Source organism: Dipodomys merriami, unplaced genomic scaffold (assembly GCF_024711535.1).
Source record: "Dipodomys merriami isolate MVZ:Mamm:240054 unplaced genomic scaffold, mDipMer1.0.p SCAF_10, whole genome shotgun sequence".
Taxonomy (NCBI): Eukaryota; Metazoa; Chordata; class Mammalia; order Rodentia; family Heteromyidae; genus Dipodomys; species Dipodomys merriami.
Window position 1 is genome coordinate 53551543 of NW_027202271.1, and position 18382 is coordinate 53569924.

The following is an 18382-nucleotide window of genomic DNA, read 5'->3' on the forward strand; positions in this document are numbered from 1 at the left end:
AGGACTGGGAGAAAAAAAGAAATTTGATTTATTTAAATATTTCAGGTCCACTGTGAATTGACTTTTAGAAATAATTGTTGGCCATTGTTATGCAGTAATGTTGACTAGAAATTGTTTTATATTAACTTTTTTTCAATTTTTTAAATTTTAATTTTATAGGTTAATTTCACCTACCAGTTTTTGAAAAAGAAATTCTATATATTTAGCCAGTTTATGTATGATGAGCATATCAAATCCAGATTGATTAAAGATATTCGGTTTTTCAGGGAAATCAAGGACCAAAATGATCATAAGGTATGCTATATATTCTTTTAAGATATTTTGGATTCAGTTCCTTAAGTACATGGCAAATGTTTGTGCTACAATTCTAATTCCTCATTTTCTTTCTTCCCACTTTGTTTTCTGAAAGCAGTTGCGGTTTCAATGTAATACTATTCCTTCAAGTAGCTTAATCCATATGGATACACATACTTACATAGCTTGCTTTTGTTTAGTGAAAATGAACTATCTTATACATACTATTTTTCAGTGAGCTTATTACGTCAGTACATACTGATCTACCTAATTTCTTTGAGGAAAAAGAATAAATATTTAAAATTTCTAGCACAAAATGCTTACCACTTGAGAAACACTGTATAGTTCACATTCCTGGCAATAATTTAAAGGAATGTTGAAGTTTTCCCAGAGGGAAGTAAAGATCCTGTTAGATTGTAAAACATTACTAGTACAGAGGCATGTATCTATGTGGATAGAAAACCACTGGGCTCAGATGGGTCCTATATTTTTGAGTTACCATATACAGAACTATTCTAATAATCTTTCTTTCTCCCCCCCTAATAATCTTGCTTAAAATTAATCCAAGCCAGGTTCTGGTGGCTCACGCCTGTAATTCTAGCTACTTAGGAGGCTGAGATCTGAGGATCATAGTTCAAAGCCAGCCTGGGCAGGAAAAACCCCTGAGACTCTTATCTCCAACTAACCACCAGAAAACTAGAAGTGGCACTGTGGCTTAAGTGGTAGACCACTCTCCTTGAGTTGAAGAGCTCAGGGATAGTACCCAGGCCCTACGATGCAAAAAAAAAAAAAAAAAGATTCATCCAGTCCTAACCCTCTTGTAAAATAGTTTGTAGTACTATTTAACATCAGAGCAGCAGAATGCTCCTTTCTGTTAAAATAATTTAATTACATATTATAGTTATCCCTAGAGAAGTATATCAGCTATCTTTTCTTTATTGGGATGGACCTTACTAGTGCCCCAAGCTAAATAATTCTGCTATTGTGTGAGAATTGCTTTTTTTTTGTTCTTATAATTTCTTAAATCTATCCACTGAGACTTGGAAAAGTTATTTTGCCTAATTGATGATGGTAGTAACAAATTTTATCCCAGCTGATGTGTGTTCATTGATGTGTTTGTAAATTCAACAGAAACTTGTCACACATTTGAACAAATGTTTCTAGGAAGAATGAGTTTCTTTTCTCAATTTCATACATTAGTTGAGTATTGGGAGACTATTAATATAATTCAGTTTTGCAATTTATTCCCTTTAGTTAATATTGCCAAGAAAATAAAACATTGATCTTGAACCCTAATAGTTTTTGTTCCACAGATATTTATTCATTATACTTGATTTTTTTAAAAAGGAATAATGAAATACAAAATTAGAAATTTTGACCTTTTGGTTTGGTAGTCATTTTGTGCTTAAAATTAGTCTTAAAATTCTCTCTTTAGTATCCTTTTGATAGAGCAGAAAAATTCAATCGAGGCATCAGAAAACTTGGAATCACACCAGAGGGTCAGAGTTACCTTGATCAGTTCAGGCAGCTTATCAGCCAAATTGGTAAGTTATTTTAAAACTGTTGGGAAATAAAGCACATATCCCGGAAATGCATATACCAAGTATCTCATATTAATAAAGAACTTACCATATGACCTCGTGCAATTTTATTACACTAGAATGTTTGCTCACTCAGATACTTGCTATAAACATAATTGAAAGGCTGTGGACTTTGTACAAGTTAAATAAAATATCTTCATTCAAATTAGAAGTATAATTAGTAATGAATCTCCAAGATTGTATTCAGAATTAATAGTCAACTAGTAAGTAATTTTAGGATACTCATTCTGTTTCAGGTACTAGTACGTTTTGCACTTCTAAAACAGCTTCTCTCATGCTAAAATGCCTAAATGAGAAGATACAAAATATTTACATGAAAGGTTAATCATTTAACTTACCATGTTGTATATGAATTTAGTTAAAGATAAAGTACTGATAATATCACTGAGGTAATTTTTTACTCTTGTACTATTTTGACCTTCTGCCTTCTGAGTAGAACTTGTCTTTCGAAATATGCCATATTTATTTATTTATTTATTTTTTATTGTGAAAATACTGTACAGAGAGGTTACAATTGCATGGGCAAGATAATGAGTACATTTCTTATCAAGCATTGTAGCCTCCTCCTTTGTTTCCCCTTCCCATCCTCCCCCTGCCCCCCCCAGTCCTCCCCTCCCCCCCCCCCGCCCCGCACCAAAGTTGTACAATATGTCATATGTCATTTAAAAGCTGGACACAGGTGGCTCACACCTGTAATCCTAGCTACTTAGGAGGCTGAGATCTGAGAACCATGGTTCAAAGATAGCCAAGGCAGGAAAATCTGTGAGACTCTTACCTCCAGTTAACCACTAAAAAGCAGGAGATAGAACAGTGATTCAAATGATAAAGCACTAGCCTTGAGTACAAAAGCTGCAGGACAGCACCTAGGCCCTGACGTTAAGTCCCAGACTGGTATACCAAAAAAGTTCAACGTGTATGTAGAAAAAAGGTCATGGAGTATAGCAGTTTGCTAACGGTCTAAGTGGGAAATCAGGATACTATCGCATATTGCAGTGGCCAAGGCAAGATATATAGTACTTTAGAATAATCTGATAGCTGTGAGGATGGTGAAAGAGGATTGGATTCTAGCTAGATTTTCAAGGCAAGCCAGTGTAAATTACGCACTGATTGGATTGGATTTGTGAAGGAAAGAAAGGAATCTGGGATAATTCAGGGTATTTGCTCTGAGCAGCTAGGAGAATTGTATTGTCAGTTTCTGAGCAAGGAAATATAATTAGAAATAAATACCTTGAGTTTAGTGTGCACATATTAAAACTTCAAATTCTTCTTAGAATGTAGGTGTGAGCCCTAGGTTAAAAAGAAGCTCACAAGTCCAGAGGAGTCAAGGCTACAGATACAAATTTGACAGCCATCAGTTTGGCTTTCACCTGGTAATGCATATGGGAGTTTCAACACAAAATCTTATACTAAACAAACACTGTACCACTTGAGGCACACCCAGCCCTTTTTCGTAGAATAAAGAAACATAGGTTGCATGATTTCCCTCATTTGTTGTAACTGAAATGTACCAATAAATCTACAAGTAGACACAATGGATGGTAGAAGACCAAAAATACACTGGGACATGATAAATTATACAGGACTCTAGACATTCACACAGTGAGACCAAAGGAGGATATTCTTAGGAGAAGATTGTTTTGGATAGAGGGTCACATAAAATGATACTTATCAAAATGAATTACAAGACATAAAAATGAGGTTTTTTGTTTTGTTCTCTTTTGTTGCTGTTTTTATTTTCCATTCCCTGTTTTGTTTGTAAGTTTTATCTGTTTTGGGGGTAAGAGAGAGCACTGAAATGATGGAACAAAGGGTAAACAAATGCAGCAATGATACTCACTAGACACCATGTTGAAAATAAACTCTTCAGCCTTGTGTGGTGGGTGGGGGGACAGGAGGGAAAAACTGAGAGAAAGTGAGGGAAGGGGTGACACTGCTCAAAAGGAAATGTCATTACCTGACTTACGTAACTGTAACCCCTCTATATCGCCTTTCCAGTTACAACTTGTAGAAGAAAGGAGGAATTAATTATTTTTGCTTTAGTTTCTTTTTATATAAGGTTTCTTTTGTCTGGGTGACCTCAGAGTCCAATCCTCTTACCCTCCAGTCCCCATGTAGCTGGGATTACAGGAGTTATCCGCCAATGCTGGATGTTCTTTATAGGGTCTTCATGACTTTTTTCTTTGTTGGGATTCTGGGTTACAAATCCTATCTTCCTCTCAAATAGCTGAGATTACAGGTATGGACCACTATATCTAGCCCATTCTCTCTCTCTCGTGTGTGTGTGTGTGTGTGTGTGTGTGTGTGTGTGTGTGTGTGTGTGTGTGTGTGTGTGTGTGTGTGTGTGTGTGTGTGTGTGTGTAAATAAGAGTGAAAGACAGTGTGTGTGTGTAAATAAGAGTGAAAGACAGTGTGTGTGTGTGTGTAAATAAGAGTGAAAGACAGTGTAAGAATCCTATGGTATTACAATTTAAAAATATTTCATCATCTTAACATAGTTAGCATTGAATGAATTTACTTTTCCAATTGAAATAATTATATTTTTACATAGATAATGTAACCATATTTATATTTTAAGTGCAGAAAACTATTGTTTTCCTTTTTATGGAATAAAAACTAAAATAGGCAAATATTACTTAAGTCATGAAAGTCTTATAATTGACTACTGAAAATAAATGTATTACTGCCTAAAGAGTTGTTTATATAAATATTTGCTTTTTTGTGTGGTTTTAAAGGTAATGCTATGGGCTATGTACGAATGATAAGATCTGGTGGTCTTCATTGTAGCAGCAATGCCATTAGGTATGGATGTTACACATCATTTTGCCTTGTTTCTGCCATTTGAAATATGTACTTTGGGGCTGAGAAGGTGGCTCAGTGGTAGAGTGCTTGCCTTGAATGCCTGAGGCCCTAGGTTCGATTCCTCAGCACCACATAAGCAAAAAGAAAAAAAGCTGGAAGTGGTGCTGTGGCTCAAGTGGTAGAGTGCTAGCCTTGAGCTGAAGAGCTGAGGGACAGCGCTTAGGCCCAGAGCTCAAGCCCCACGACCAGACACCCCCCCCCCCCAAAAAAAAAAGAAATATGTACTTCAATTTTTGTTATAAGTGTTTGTTCTCATTAATGTAATTTGAGATAAAATGCAGAAAAAGCCATTAATACTACTAGCTTGATTTTTTTTCTTAAATTTTGACTGCATTAGACTCTTAAAAATACTTTTCTTTTAAGATTATGATTTGTTTTATCAGGTTGGGTTATGAATGAACCTTAAGATTACCTTATTTTAAGGTTTAAAATGTGATGAGATCTAAAATTTGATTTGGAAGTAAAGCAGTCATATTAACAATTTACTGACTTGCAAAGTTCTTTCTAAATACATAGTTAAAGATTTTTGTAGCACTTTTATATCTGTGTTAATTGCATGTGTTGTAATTGGCCTTAAAAAATTCCTTCCCCAAATTCTTACATAGATTTGTGCCTGATCTTGAAGATATTGTAAATTTTGAAGAACTAGTAAAAGAGGAAGGTCTTGCAGAAGAAACGTTAAAAGCAGCAAGGTAACATTTTGTGGAATAATTAAATTTGGAAGTTTTAAGGCTTGTTTATGTAAAACATAAGAGAGGATTAGATGATAACATAAATTATATGCCTTTTTTTTCCGGTCCTGGGGCTTGAACTCAGAGCCTGCCTGGGTACTGTTCCTAAGACTCTATATGCTCAAGGTTAGCACTTTACTACTTGATCCACAGCACCACTTCTAACTTTTTCTGAATAGTTTATTGGAGATAAGAGTATCATGGACTTTAGTACCTGGGATGGCTTCCAACCTCAGATCTTAACTTCCTGAGTAGCTAGGATTATGTGTGTGAGCCACCAGTGCTGTTTTTATTATACAAATTTGGTGTCAGTGTAAACACACGTGTTGAATGTTAACCCCTTTGTATTTGTATAGCTACTTAAATATAATTAGAATATAATTTTTTAAAAATGACAATCTGCAGTAGTTTTGAAGCAGATATTATGGTACTGACAGTGGCAGCAATAGTAGCTCTAAGTCAGCCCTGGAATCATGAGGGGAAGAAAACAATGTAAGTTACAGCATACAATTGGCAGTGGGTTTATTGAGATGGAACCTCATGTTTGGATGAAGAGCATTTATCTGTAGATAGATCATGAGAGCCGCAAAAAAGAGATTTTGTGACTTGTAACTTGAGAGCAATACAATTTGGAAGTACAATTTGTTCATGAGGGTTTTAGGAGCAGAAGCACCTAATGTTTCTGAAGGTTAAAAGAGAAAAGTTGAAAGAAGGCCAGATTTAAGTTTAGGTAAAGAGATTCAGAGGAAGGGATTTAAAATGAACCCAAATTGATTACAAAGAGAGGTTTTACCGGTTTGTTAAGAAAACAGTGCTAGGGGGCTGGGAAGGTGGCTCAGTGGTAGAGCACTTGCCTTGCATGCATGAGGCCCTGGGTTCAATTCCTCAGCACCACATAAGCAAAAAGAAAAAAAAAGGCAGAAGTGGCGCTGTGGCTCAAGTGGTAGAGTGCTAGCCTTGAGCTGAAGAGCTGAGGGACAGCGCCCAGGCCCAGAGTTCAGGCCCCACGACCGGACCCAAAAAAAAAAAAAAAAAAAAGAAAAAAGAAAAGAAAACAGTGCTAGAATGCTCTATTCTGAATATTTGATTAAGTTAAATTAATAGATGTTTCTTCCCATAAGAAAATGAGTTCATTCTGAACTCTATTTACAAGAAATTTCATAGTGTTTTCTGAGTATACTAATGTAACCTAACAAGAAAAGGAGTTTTAAAAAGACACAACTTCTTTTGAAAACAAAGCCAAGGAGTACCTATTTTTGTTTAATTTGTAGGCATTTGGACTCTGTCCTCAGTGATCATACACGAAATTCTGCAGAAGGCACAGAATATTTTAAAATGCTTGTCGATGTTTTTGCACCAGAGTTTCGAAGGCCCAAGAACATACATCTTCGAAATTTCTATATCATTGTTCCTCCTCTAGTGAGTATTTTCAGAACCTGAAGTGATTTTTTTTTTAAAGAAAAATGTTTGATAAATAGATCTGATTTCCTTATAGCATAAATTGCACATAGACTGTGTTGTCCATTAGTATCCACATCTGGCTACTGAAATTTAAATGAATTAAAAATTTACAAAATAAGTGTATGTTTTTGCCAGGCACTAGTGGCTCATGCCTGTAATCCTAGTGTCTCAGAAGGCTGACATCTGAGGATTATGGTTTGAAGCTAGCCTGTGCAGGAAAGTTTGTCTTCAATTAACCACTGGAAGTGGTGCTATAACCCAAAGTGCTAGTGTTAGACTTGAGTAAAAGAGCTCAGGGACAGGCCCCAGACCCCAAGTTCAAGCCCCATGACTGACAAAAAAAGATTAAAAAAAAAGAAGAAGAAAGGAAAAGGTCGTTTTCTGTTCCATTAGCCTTATTTAAGAGCTCAGTTACTATGTACAACTAGTGGCATCCTGTTTTAGGCAGCACAGCCACCCATCTCTTGTGTTGCCTTTTGAGAACTCTAGATGACAGTTGAGTTTTTAAAAATCCTAAACAGTTAATTGCCTCATATTTACTAAGCTTTAGCAAATATTTATTGAATAAATGGTTTAAGATATTTTGGAAAATAATTTTCAATAGTAGTACTATTTGGGTGGAATTCATCCTTGAAGCAAAGAACTAAGAACTAGCCAGATACCTGTGGCTCATGCTTGTAATCCTAGCTATTCAGGGATCTGGAGGACTGTGACTTAAGGCAGTCCCTGGGCACTAGACTCCATCTCCAAAATAAGCAGCACAAAGCTGGGCTGGAGGTGGGACTAAGTGATAGATTGCCAGCCTAAGAAGTGTGAGTCCCTAAGTACTGCTAAACTAAAACCCCTAATTCTTTTTAACCAAGAATGTGATAATTAGTTTTGAGAATGTATTGAGTAGGCAGAAATAAGGACTGTTTTGGTAAGAGTGTTTTGGTAAAGTGACTTGGTTTTCTGGCTTCCATGCTTACTTTGTGTGACTGGGATAAGATACTCTCCCAAAGCTCAGCATTCTCATCTCCAAAGTATATGTGATACTATACTGCCATATAAGACTCAGTGCTAGGGTTAAGTAGTGATTGAGGGCATACTCATATTTAAAGGACTTGGGAAGAAGAGCCATTAGAGACATATTTTTGTGTAGATTTGTGTTTTTACCAAGGGACTATTTGGGGCAAAAGTTTTAAATAGAAGTATAGCAATCAAAAAGAGATTAAGTCTCGAAAATAGTAAATTCTGAAGGTTTGGTTAGCATAGTTGCTTCCCTAATATCTTTTTATTCCATTTTAGACCCTCAACTTTGTAGAGCATTCCATAAGTTGCAAGGAGAAATTAAATAAAAAAAATAAAATTGGAGCTGCCTTTACTGATGATGGTTTTGCTATGGGTAAGTTTAATGCAGCTGTTTTCCTATTAATTTTTTGTTTACCTTATGATGAGTTCTAGAAACATTTGCTTGAAATAGGGCTTTGCTCTTTACAGATTTTTTTTAATGAGCAGTGTTTACTTTTTAAAATGAGGCCATAAGATTAAAACTACTCATTTTTTGTCATTTACTACCTATTACCTTTGTATTGCTGATCACTTGTCTGCCTTTGTTAAAGTTTTACAGGTGTTTTCTGTTTTTATTTTTGTTTTGTGCCTGCCCTGAGTCTTGAACCCAGGGCCCAGGTGTTGTTCCTGGTTTCCTTGCTGCTGCTCCACTTGCTGTTGAGCAATGGAAGATTTTATTTTCTTAACATAGCTGTGTTTCTCCGGATTATTTTTATGGGCAAGTTAATTTGTTTTTTTCTTACTTGGTTTCTTTTGGTTTTTGATACTTTTATGACTTCTTTTAAAGGAACAATTAGCCATTCTGGTAAATTTATTTGTGCTGCAAAATGTGATTTAAAAGAGAATTCATTGAGGTTAGCTTAGTGCTAGGAGTTATTAGTGCTAGGAGTAAAGGAGTAGAGAACACAACTTCTGAACTAGGGTTAATTTAACTTTGGTTTTGCTTAATGACTCCAGGTGTGGCTTACATCCTAAAGCTTTTGGATCAGTACCAAGAGTTTGACTCACTTCACTGGTTCCAGTCTGTTAGAGAGAAATACATAAAGGAGATAAGAGCAGTTGCCAAGCAACAGAATGTACAATCAACTAGTCAGGATGAAAAATTACTGCAAACCATGAATCTCACTCAGAAGCGACTGGATGTCTATCTACAGGTAGAAGAAGAAAAGAATCAACTCTCCTTTGACTGACTTTTTGATAATCATTATGTTTTACAACTGAAAACCAGAAGCCATATGGAAATTGCCACTTTAACAAGTGAGATAAATAGTGGTAAAAAGAGTACATTTTAGATATAAATGATACCTGGAAATCATTTGATTTCAAAAATGGTTAGGTTATTTAGTTTTGTTTCTATATTTATGATTTTAGTTAAAGCTTGTATGTATGCGTGCGAGTGTGTGTTGATCCTGGGGCTTGAACTCTGGGCCTGGTCCTGCTTTGAACTGTAATCCTCAGATCTCATCCTCGAGTAGCTAGGATTCCAGGCATGAGCCACTAGCACTGTTTAATTAGATACCTTTTTTTTTTTGGCGGTCGTGGGGCTTGAACTTGGTGTGGGCGCTGTCCCTCCACAGCTCTTCAGCTCAAGACAAGCACTCTATCGCTTGAGCCACAGTGCCACTTCCGGTTTTCTAGTGGTTTATTGGAGATAAGAGTCTCACGGAGTTTCCTGCCCAGTCTGGCTTTGAACAACGATCCTCAGATCTCAGCCTCCTGAGTAGCTAAGATTATAGCCTTGAGCCACCGGCACCCAGCTAGATACCTTTTTAAAATAGTAATGTGATATGATGTAAATAGTTTTGGTATTTTGCTCTAAGTATTTTCCCCTTTTATATTTATTTACATAGGAGTTTGAATTGCTATACTTCTCACTGAGCAGTGCAAGAATTTTCTTCAGAGCAGATAAGACTGCAGCTGAAGAGAACCAAGAAAAGAAAGAGAAGGAAGGTCAGTAAGTGGCTTAAGATGGAAAAATCTTTAAGTATCTTTTTAGGAATCAACACAAATGAATGCCCCCATTCTCCGGTCATTTCTAGCTTCCTTACTTTTTGGAAAATGATATTGAAATAAGTCCTATATGACAATAAGTCTTCTAAAAAAGCAATGGAAATTCTTTTCACTCTGTGGTAACCTTGTAAGTTCTTATCCATTTCATGTTCTGATTGAAATAAAGTTTAAGCCAGTTTTTATTTCACAATTAAACTATATCAGATTAGAAGGAACAAATTATGAGACAATGACTAAACATTGCTGCAGAAAAAGCTGCTGCCAACTGGATGTTGATTTAATGGGTGGGAGAGGTATTTAGAAGTCTACAATGAGGGCTGGCTGTCAGTGCCACAGTAAGCAGCGTCTTGCTTTCCTTCCTACTTAGGCCTGGAGAGTCCAAGTGCAGTGCAGCCATAACTGCTAGTCATTTCAGTGCAGTTGAGTCACACTAAGGACTCAATATTGTGCTGTATGTAGGATGAATCCAAAGCATCACTTAGTGGCCACACTTAATGTCTCCATGATACAAGATACGACATTTAGGAGCAGTTGTTTTTTCCTGAGGAACAGATGTTTACTTTTTCTTGTCATGGAAATTATGTATTATTTTTCTTTGCTTGGATGGTCATAGCTGGTTATAGTATCTAGTTCACCATTAACGTTTTCATGTTTGTTCTTCCTTTTTTATACTTATGAATTTTTCATAAGTCAAGATAGAAGAATCACTCTCCCCAATTTTTAACATTTCAATGATGTAACTCATTTGGGAAGATCATTTATATGACCAACTTTGTTCTTGATTGCTGCATAAATACTAATATTGCTTACTTATTAAGAACATATCCAGGAATTTTTAGAAACTAGACCTACATAGTAAGCATGTACTTGAAAAATTATTTCTGCCTGTTACCTGGAAGACAGTATTTACCAAGTGGAAATTTGAGCATATTACATTTGGCTCCAGGACTATGATAAACTAGTGAATCCATTTTCAAGAATTTGTGTTTGTATAATCTAAATTGTGGAGAAATTCAGTTATTGCTTATGTTTGCTCCTGCATTATGTGATATCAGGAATATAGTAGTGCTGGGAAAACCCTGCAAGTAAAAAAGACACTTAAGTAAATAAATAAAATCCGCCTCCTAATCCTACAGGCTCATGGCAGTGAGACTCCTTTCTTTGGTCTACTTTTTGTTTTTGTTTTTTTTCAGTTATGGGACTTGAATTTAGAGCCTGGGCACTGTCCCTGAGCTTTTTGCTCAAGGCTAGTGCTCTACCACTTTTAGCCACAGTGCCACTTCTGGTTTTAATTGGAGATAATAGTCTGGTACTTAATTGGAGATAATAGTCTCACAGACTTTCCTGCCCAGCTTGGCTTCAAACTGAGATCCTCAGATCTCAGTTAGGATTATAGGCATGAGCAACCAGTGCCTGGCTCGGTCTGTTCTTCTTAAGGAACTTTCAGAACCTTAAGATTCTGTTTGATATATCTCACTAACATGTCCAGGTCACGCATTTTTCTGTTTAAAACTGTATTTTTTAGCTGAAGATTGTTCCGGGAGGTAATCAAAGTTGCTTATTACTTAAATAGTTTCCCTCTGTTAGTGAAGAACATTCACAGTACTGTTAAAATTCATTCTAATCACAAATCAATAAAAAAAAAACCTGCTTTAGAAATGGGAAGTTATTTGTTCTGGACAATGTTTCTTTCAGTTATAACAGGGTACCTACCCTAAGGTGACAGCTTTCCTGGAGGAAGTGGGAGTGCATGCCTTCCTTCTATGAGGGCTATCAAAACTGCACAGGAGACAGGGATTCAGGCAGACTGAAGCCCCACCCCAGAGGCAATTCTTAACTTCTCAACTCCACATTCCCACTAAGAACCAGTCAGCCTTTACCAGTATGTAGCCTATATTAAAAAACAACAACAACAAAATAGCTAGATACGATTTGTGATTAAGAAATACTTGATGGTGTAAACTTTTCTTACAACTTAGCAGTGTAACATTCACAAATGTTAGTATCTTTTAATTCATTTTTTATTAAATGAACATAAATATGTCCATTGTTATTTTCATTACGCTTCCAGAAGAAACTAAAACAGGCAATGGAGATGTGTCTGACAGCACTGTGACTGCCGATCCTGTTGTGAAATGAGGTTGATGGTATGAAGTCTTCAGAATTGGCTCATAACTTTTACCACTGAAATGGATGTTATAAGCTATTATGAATTGTTTCCTGGGATGCATATCTGGAAGGTATTTACATTTTGCAGCTCTTTAAAGCAGCCCTCTAAAGTTAAAACTTAGAAAGTTCTACTTTTCAAAGACTGAGAATAAGATTTTAAAATTGGACTTCTGCTTGGACCTTAGGCTGGAAGATGTTCCTAGGAGCAGTAATTTAAAATGAAGTTAGAGGAAGGCAGATCTGAATTCCTAAACTGTGTGTAATTCATATTTGCACAGGTCTTTCATCTGTATCTCCATTCATTGCAAAGTCAGTGCATATATTTTATATAGCCAGTAAACATGTTAAAAGAAAGATTTGAGCTTGAAATTAATGAAGCATACATATTAATATGCTTATGAAAATAATATATGAAAATGGCTTTGATGCTAGAGGTGAGGCACAAGTGTTATGTATTCTTTGTACAGTAGAACTGATGATCATGTGTTATTAATTTCATGTGACTCACAAGAGCTGCTGATGTCTTTTTGAAACTAGTTTACATTGCTTTGGGAACATTTAACCTCCAACAACTGCTTTAAATTTAAGATTTACTTAATACTCAAAATCTCAGATAAAGCCATAGAGTCCTGCTTGAAGCTTATTTTCCATTTGAAGGCAGTCTGTATGATACCAGAAAAAATTGAGTAACTTCTACATCCAAACTCAGGTTTCTTAAACAAAATCTTGGTGATGGTTTGGGCAGAATTTTTCTTTTCATCAGTATAATTTAAGATACAATTAAATACTAATTGCACTGTTGGCAGGCTTTTAAAAATTTACCACTGTGAGGATAAAACTCTTAATAATAAATCACTTGCTAATTTAAAAAAGTATTAGATTTTGAGTAAATTTAGTTCCTAGTAAGCTACTAGCTTTATTTTTGTAAAGGTCCGTTAGTTAAGTGGGTTAATCATGGCCTTTTAAAGTACAATAAAGTGACATCTTTATGATGAAAAGGAAAGTTTAAAATTTGTATGTAATACATCATTTTGGGAGATGTTTGGTCTTTTATTACATTTGCTTGTTAAACATTTCTTTGGCTAAATCTTGGAAATAATTCTAACATTGTTAGAATTATAACATTATTCTCTGATTGCAGATTCTGGAACGGGTATACAGTGCCCTGTCTGTATTTATCGGTTAGCGTCCAGGGTAGCTTTCCCAGCCCCAAATAAATACTTTAACTGTTAAGTCAGAGGAAACAGAATATGTAGGAAATGGTTTTTGCTTATTTTGTAAACGTGGCTTACTGAATTAATGGATAACGGACGGACTAAAGGCATTTAATATTTCTAATTCATATTAACTGTAGAAATGGCCCTAAAGCATGCTGCATAATTTCTAATTTATATTTTCATTATTATAAATGTTTATATTGATACTGGATTTGATTATATCAAATTATAGTCAATATTTCGTAGCAACAGTATTGTTGTATTTTTCTTCTTTGACTTCCTGAAAGCATCCCCTTTAACAGGGAAGTTTTGATTAGAAGAGCGTCATATGTTCTTTGTTTTTTACAACACATGAAAATGAATTCTTGTATCAATATTAGAGTTCACTGTTGACTCTAGATGCCTAGAGTGAACACTCTGGTTCATTGCCAGATACCTACAATTGAGGAGAAAGTCAGACTATTTTACCTTTAGTTCAAAATAATGTCATTGAAGTTATCATGGATAAATTAAACATCCATATATTTGAGTTACAGTCTTTGAAATGACAAATATATAAATGATACTAGGTTACAGAGCAACAGGACTTCATATATTCACAACTGAGTTAATACATACATGGATGATGGATGATGGTTTTCTTTTTGCTAACATTACTGTTAATATATTGTAGACATTATAATCTAAAAATTAATTTGAGCATTAGTTGTAAGGTCACAGAAAACTTAGCAATGTTCAAATCCTCAGGAATTAAAGACTAACCATACCATTGTTGTTCTAATCAAATTTTGTAAAAGATGGCACGCTTGTTACCTCGAGTGGAGGTTCCCCTCCCCCCAATTCTAAGAGAATACAGTATGTATAAAAACATTAATAAATATAATTTCAAAACTTTCCTTCTTCTGCATGTCTGTGTCAAAGTTTGAATGTCTTAAGTCAATATTTAATATGAACCTTTCTGAAGTCCCTTTAAATCAAACAAAGTACAAGTAATCTCTATGCAAAAAATTTGCATGTGATTGTCTTCAAGGGCAAAACACAAAACTCACTTGAAAAACAACCTAAAGCAAAAGGATTAGAGGTGTCACTTTAGTAGAGTACTTGCCTGAGCTCAAACCCAAACTCAAGTGCCACCACACACATTTATACATACACATACACATTCACTTGTCCTCATCTTCATGATAGCAAGAGCCTTTCTTAAAAATGCGTTATTATGCATGTCTCATTTATACACAAATATAACATTGGGATTGGGTCTTCTTGTGTATCACAGGTAAAGAACTTTTGTATTCTTTCCTATAGAGGAAAGAAACACCCTTGATCTTTTCATAGCTTCATATTTTCAAATAAAAAGAACCAACATGAAGTTATTTCAAATTTTCATCCTGGAAAGGGTCCCTAAGTGTGTGTTGTTTAGTGTGTTAGAAGTGTTTTTTATCTATAAACATGAATCAAACCAAAATATTCATAAACAAGGTTTTTATTTTTACTTTGTCTGTCTTGGGTATTGAACTCAGGGCCTAGGTGCTGTTCCTGGGCATTTTGCTCAAGGCTAGGGCTCTACCACTTTGAACCACAGTACTACTTCTGGTTTCCTGGTGGTTAACTGGAGATTAGAGTTTCAGACTTTCCTGCCCAGGATGGCTTCAAATCACAATCCTCAGATCTCAGCTTCCTGATTAGCTAGGATTATGGGCATGAGTCACTACTGTCTGGCAATATTTTTTAGCGAGGGAGGACAGGGACTTACTATGTAGCCCAGGCTGTCTCCAGTTTATGCATCTTCTGACTTAGTCCCCCAAGTGCTGGTATTACAGGTAGGGGCCTCCATGCACAATTTGAGAGCTTTTAAGTACTACCCTGGATGCCAGAAATGCAATCTTGTTGAGTATTGTGCTAGAGAAATGTCTAAGGGCTGTCTTCTATGGTTGTCAATGTCTACAATTTGAGGAAGCTGAAATGATGGCATCATGTTACTTTTTATTTTTATTTATTTATTTATTTTTGCCGGTTGTGGGGCCTGAACTCTGGGCCTGGGCGCTGTCCTTCAGCTCTTCAGTTCAAGGCAAGCACTCTACCTCTTGAACCACTGTGTCACTTCTGGTTTTCTGGTGATTAATTGGAGATAAGAATCTCATGGGACTTTCCTGCCTGGGCTGCTAGGATTACAGGTGTGAGCCACCGGTGCCCAGCTCATGTTACATTTTATGCTGCATTCACTAAAAGTAAATGGTAGACTGTAATGAGCCTTAAAGATTTTGGCTCGATTGTCTTTTCAGCTTCATGTTGTAGACATTTTGGAATACCTTCTTTTTAGGGAAGTTTCAGTACTTTTTTTTTTTTTAAAGTAAGTTTCAATGTTTTTGTTTTTGTCTTAAAGCAAGGCTTTTAGATGTTAAGAACAGTTTAGTAGGTTGTCAAAGATTTCAAATAATACTGAAAATTTTCCCATTCCACCATTCCTTCCACTGGAAAAATTCCAGGGGACTTTTAGCTCAGCCTGTCAGAGGATCTACTAATCTAATACAGCGATGCTGTGCAAATCTGTTAAGTCCTTGATGAACACTGAACTAATTTGACAATGTAGAATCTCATTCTGGTGTAGATCTGTTCACCATGCCTCCCGTAGTATGCACATGAAAAGAATGGATTCTTCAGCATCCTGAGAGGTTGTGAAAATTGTGATTCTTTTACTATTAAAAAATGTTCTATACATGTTGAGTAGAAGTATTTTATAGTCTTTTTTTTTTCTAGGATTTCTTTATATCTTTTTTGGGGGTATTAACTTAGAACTAGAGAACTGACTTTTTTCTTCTAAGGATAATCTAGAAAATAACCACAACAAGTAAAAGATACAGAATGGTAATTTTTATTGCTATGTTAATATTACAAAGATAAAAGGAGTCCGTTGAAATTGGTTAGAATTAAACACACTATACCAATTCAAGATCCTTATACTTGTTTCATAATTAGGGGGGATAGATGAGTGGATTGGCTCCAGGAACCAAAAATACCAGGGTAGAAATAAAACTTTATACCATGCCCCACAAGCAGCTGTGCTTCAAGTAAGTTTTAAAATTAATTGGTCCCTTACTTGAGGGTCTGGCTCAGAAGAAACAGGAACTAGTAGAGTTGTACCCTGGCCACAGGAAATATCCACTAAAGTCACATCTAAGAGTACCTTACAGTTTTGAATGAATGCTGGTTCTCTTAGAGTCTCTTGTAAAACATCTTTTGTGGTATTCACCTGCTACTCTTTTTATTGCATGATGTCTGGAAGTTATCAGAACTAGACCTGCATCTCTACTACTGCTTGTCACCTAACTACAGAGTAATGTAATGCTGTGAGGTCCAGTTATGAGACAGACTGAACGTAATTACATCAAGAATGACAGGCACTTAAGATTCATTAAGTAAAATACAAAAATAGATTATATTAATAGGAAATATTTAGTATTAAATTTTAAATCTCAGCTTTTGCTATTTTTACAAAAGATACTGGAGATGCTATCCAAACCAAGTGAACAATGCATTTTCATAGCTTTTGTTCTGAGCACTAAATAATGCAGTCTAACGAAAAGACTTACCACAAAGCACCTAAAATAACATTTGTAGAAAGTAGGAACGTTGTCACCCATTTCTTATTGTCTCCCTCCCAAGTCTCAGTAGCAAGACATCGAGGGGTACATTCCACAAACGCTTGTCAGCATTCTGAAACCAGGTCAGTGTGCCTGTGCATCAGAGAAGTTGAGAACCCTTAGCGAGGTAGCTCTCCTTCTGTGTGTCTTCCCCACACGCCCCAGTGAGTTATGCTTCAGATTCTGCACCTCTATTTTCACTTGGACTTCCACCATTGTCATCTGGTTGATCATTTAACAGTACATATTTTCCATCGTTAGTTAGTGGTACAGACAGCATTAATTGAGCCAGTGCTTCTGGATCCTGAAGTTAGGAAAGTTTAAGAGAGAAAAAAAGGAAAAAGCTTAAGATATACTTAAGACCCCCCCCCCCCCTGGCTTGGCCTTTCAGTGTGTTCTGTAATCTGCCTCATTGCTCTTAACCTGTGTGAAATCGCAAGGGCATTACTTCTAGAATCTCAGCTAAGTTCTTCTTGTCAGCCAGAATGTCATTTATTATTCATAACCATCTTCCCAAATAGAGTCCAAAGGGGAACTTCCTTCACAAAACCTATCTTTTTTGTCTTAAATCTCTTTTTTGTCTTTTAGTCTTTATCAGGAGTTTGGAAACTGATCAGTTTGGTCCCAGTTGTTTTTATAAATAAGAGTTGTACTGGAGCATGACCATGACCATTTGTTCATATACTAGCTGAGTTGAGATGATAAGCCTGTAAGACAAAGGCCCTTTATAGAAGTATGCTGACCTCTGACCTATACCAACTGGGCATGGCAGCACATACTTGTAATCCCAGGGAGATAGCATCACAAGTTTGAGGCTAGCAGGGACAAAGTTAGCAAAACACTATTTCAAAAAACAAAAAGGCTGATGACATAGCACATGTGTTAGAGTGTTTGCTGGATGAGCTCTGGGTTCAATCCCTGTATAAACCAATTACAAAAAAGTTTGTGTCTTGTAGTTATATCAGGTATGTTGCTAAGTGCACTCATAGGGTAGCTTATGTGTTAATTATTTAAATTTAAAATTTTTTTAGCCATGTGCACTTTGTATATTAAATAATGCACATTTAGATAACTTCTATTACTACAAAAATTCTTCCAGACATTGTGGAACAAGAAGCCTTCTGGGGAAGGGACAGAGCTTATTCACAGCTATATTTCCAGGATTTTTCTTATACCAATTAGTCTTTTCAAATATTGATGGATGTATGAAAGACGGTGAGGTGCTGAATGACAGGGAGCTGAGTTGATCATTTCTAGTAAGTTCCCACGTGGTATCTCTCTGCTGCTGGGCCTGTGATGATCCTCTGAGGAGCTAGGCTATAGAGCACATGATGGGTACTTAAGTTTGT

The 18382-nt window shown here is 36.0% G+C and overlaps 2 protein-coding genes across 4 annotated transcripts in view; one reads left to right on the plus strand and one right to left on the minus strand.

Annotated features, from left to right (window-relative positions):
• LOC138806283 (WASH complex subunit 4) overlaps positions 1 to 14288 on the plus strand; it is a 60960-nt gene extending 46672 nt beyond the window's left edge. The window contains exons 25-33 of the mRNA XM_069991809.1: positions 160 to 294; positions 1730 to 1838; positions 4628 to 4694; positions 5360 to 5446; positions 6757 to 6904; positions 8234 to 8330; positions 8954 to 9150; positions 9847 to 9946; positions 12078 to 14288. Coding sequence (XP_069847910.1) covers positions 160 to 294; positions 1730 to 1838; positions 4628 to 4694; positions 5360 to 5446; positions 6757 to 6904; positions 8234 to 8330; positions 8954 to 9150; positions 9847 to 9946; positions 12078 to 12145 — 1008 coding nt within the window. The 3' untranslated portion in view covers positions 12146 to 14288. The remainder of the gene's footprint in view (positions 1 to 159; positions 295 to 1729; positions 1839 to 4627; positions 4695 to 5359; positions 5447 to 6756; positions 6905 to 8233; positions 8331 to 8953; positions 9151 to 9846; positions 9947 to 12077) is intronic.
• Positions 14289 to 16248: 1960 nt separating this feature from the next.
• The window catches only part of LOC138806296 (DCC-interacting protein 13-beta), a 41897-nt gene continuing 39763 nt past the window's right edge, over positions 16249 to 18382 (minus strand). The window contains exon 21 of one of the 3 annotated variants that reach the window (XM_069991829.1): positions 16249 to 17126. In XM_069991829.1, coding sequence (XP_069847930.1) covers positions 17118 to 17126 — 9 coding nt within the window. In that variant the 3' untranslated portion in view covers positions 16249 to 17117. Of the gene's footprint in view, positions 17338 to 17388; positions 18351 to 18382 lie in introns of those variants that run through there. The other 2 variants (XM_069991823.1, XM_069991814.1) reach the window with 2 other exon arrangements.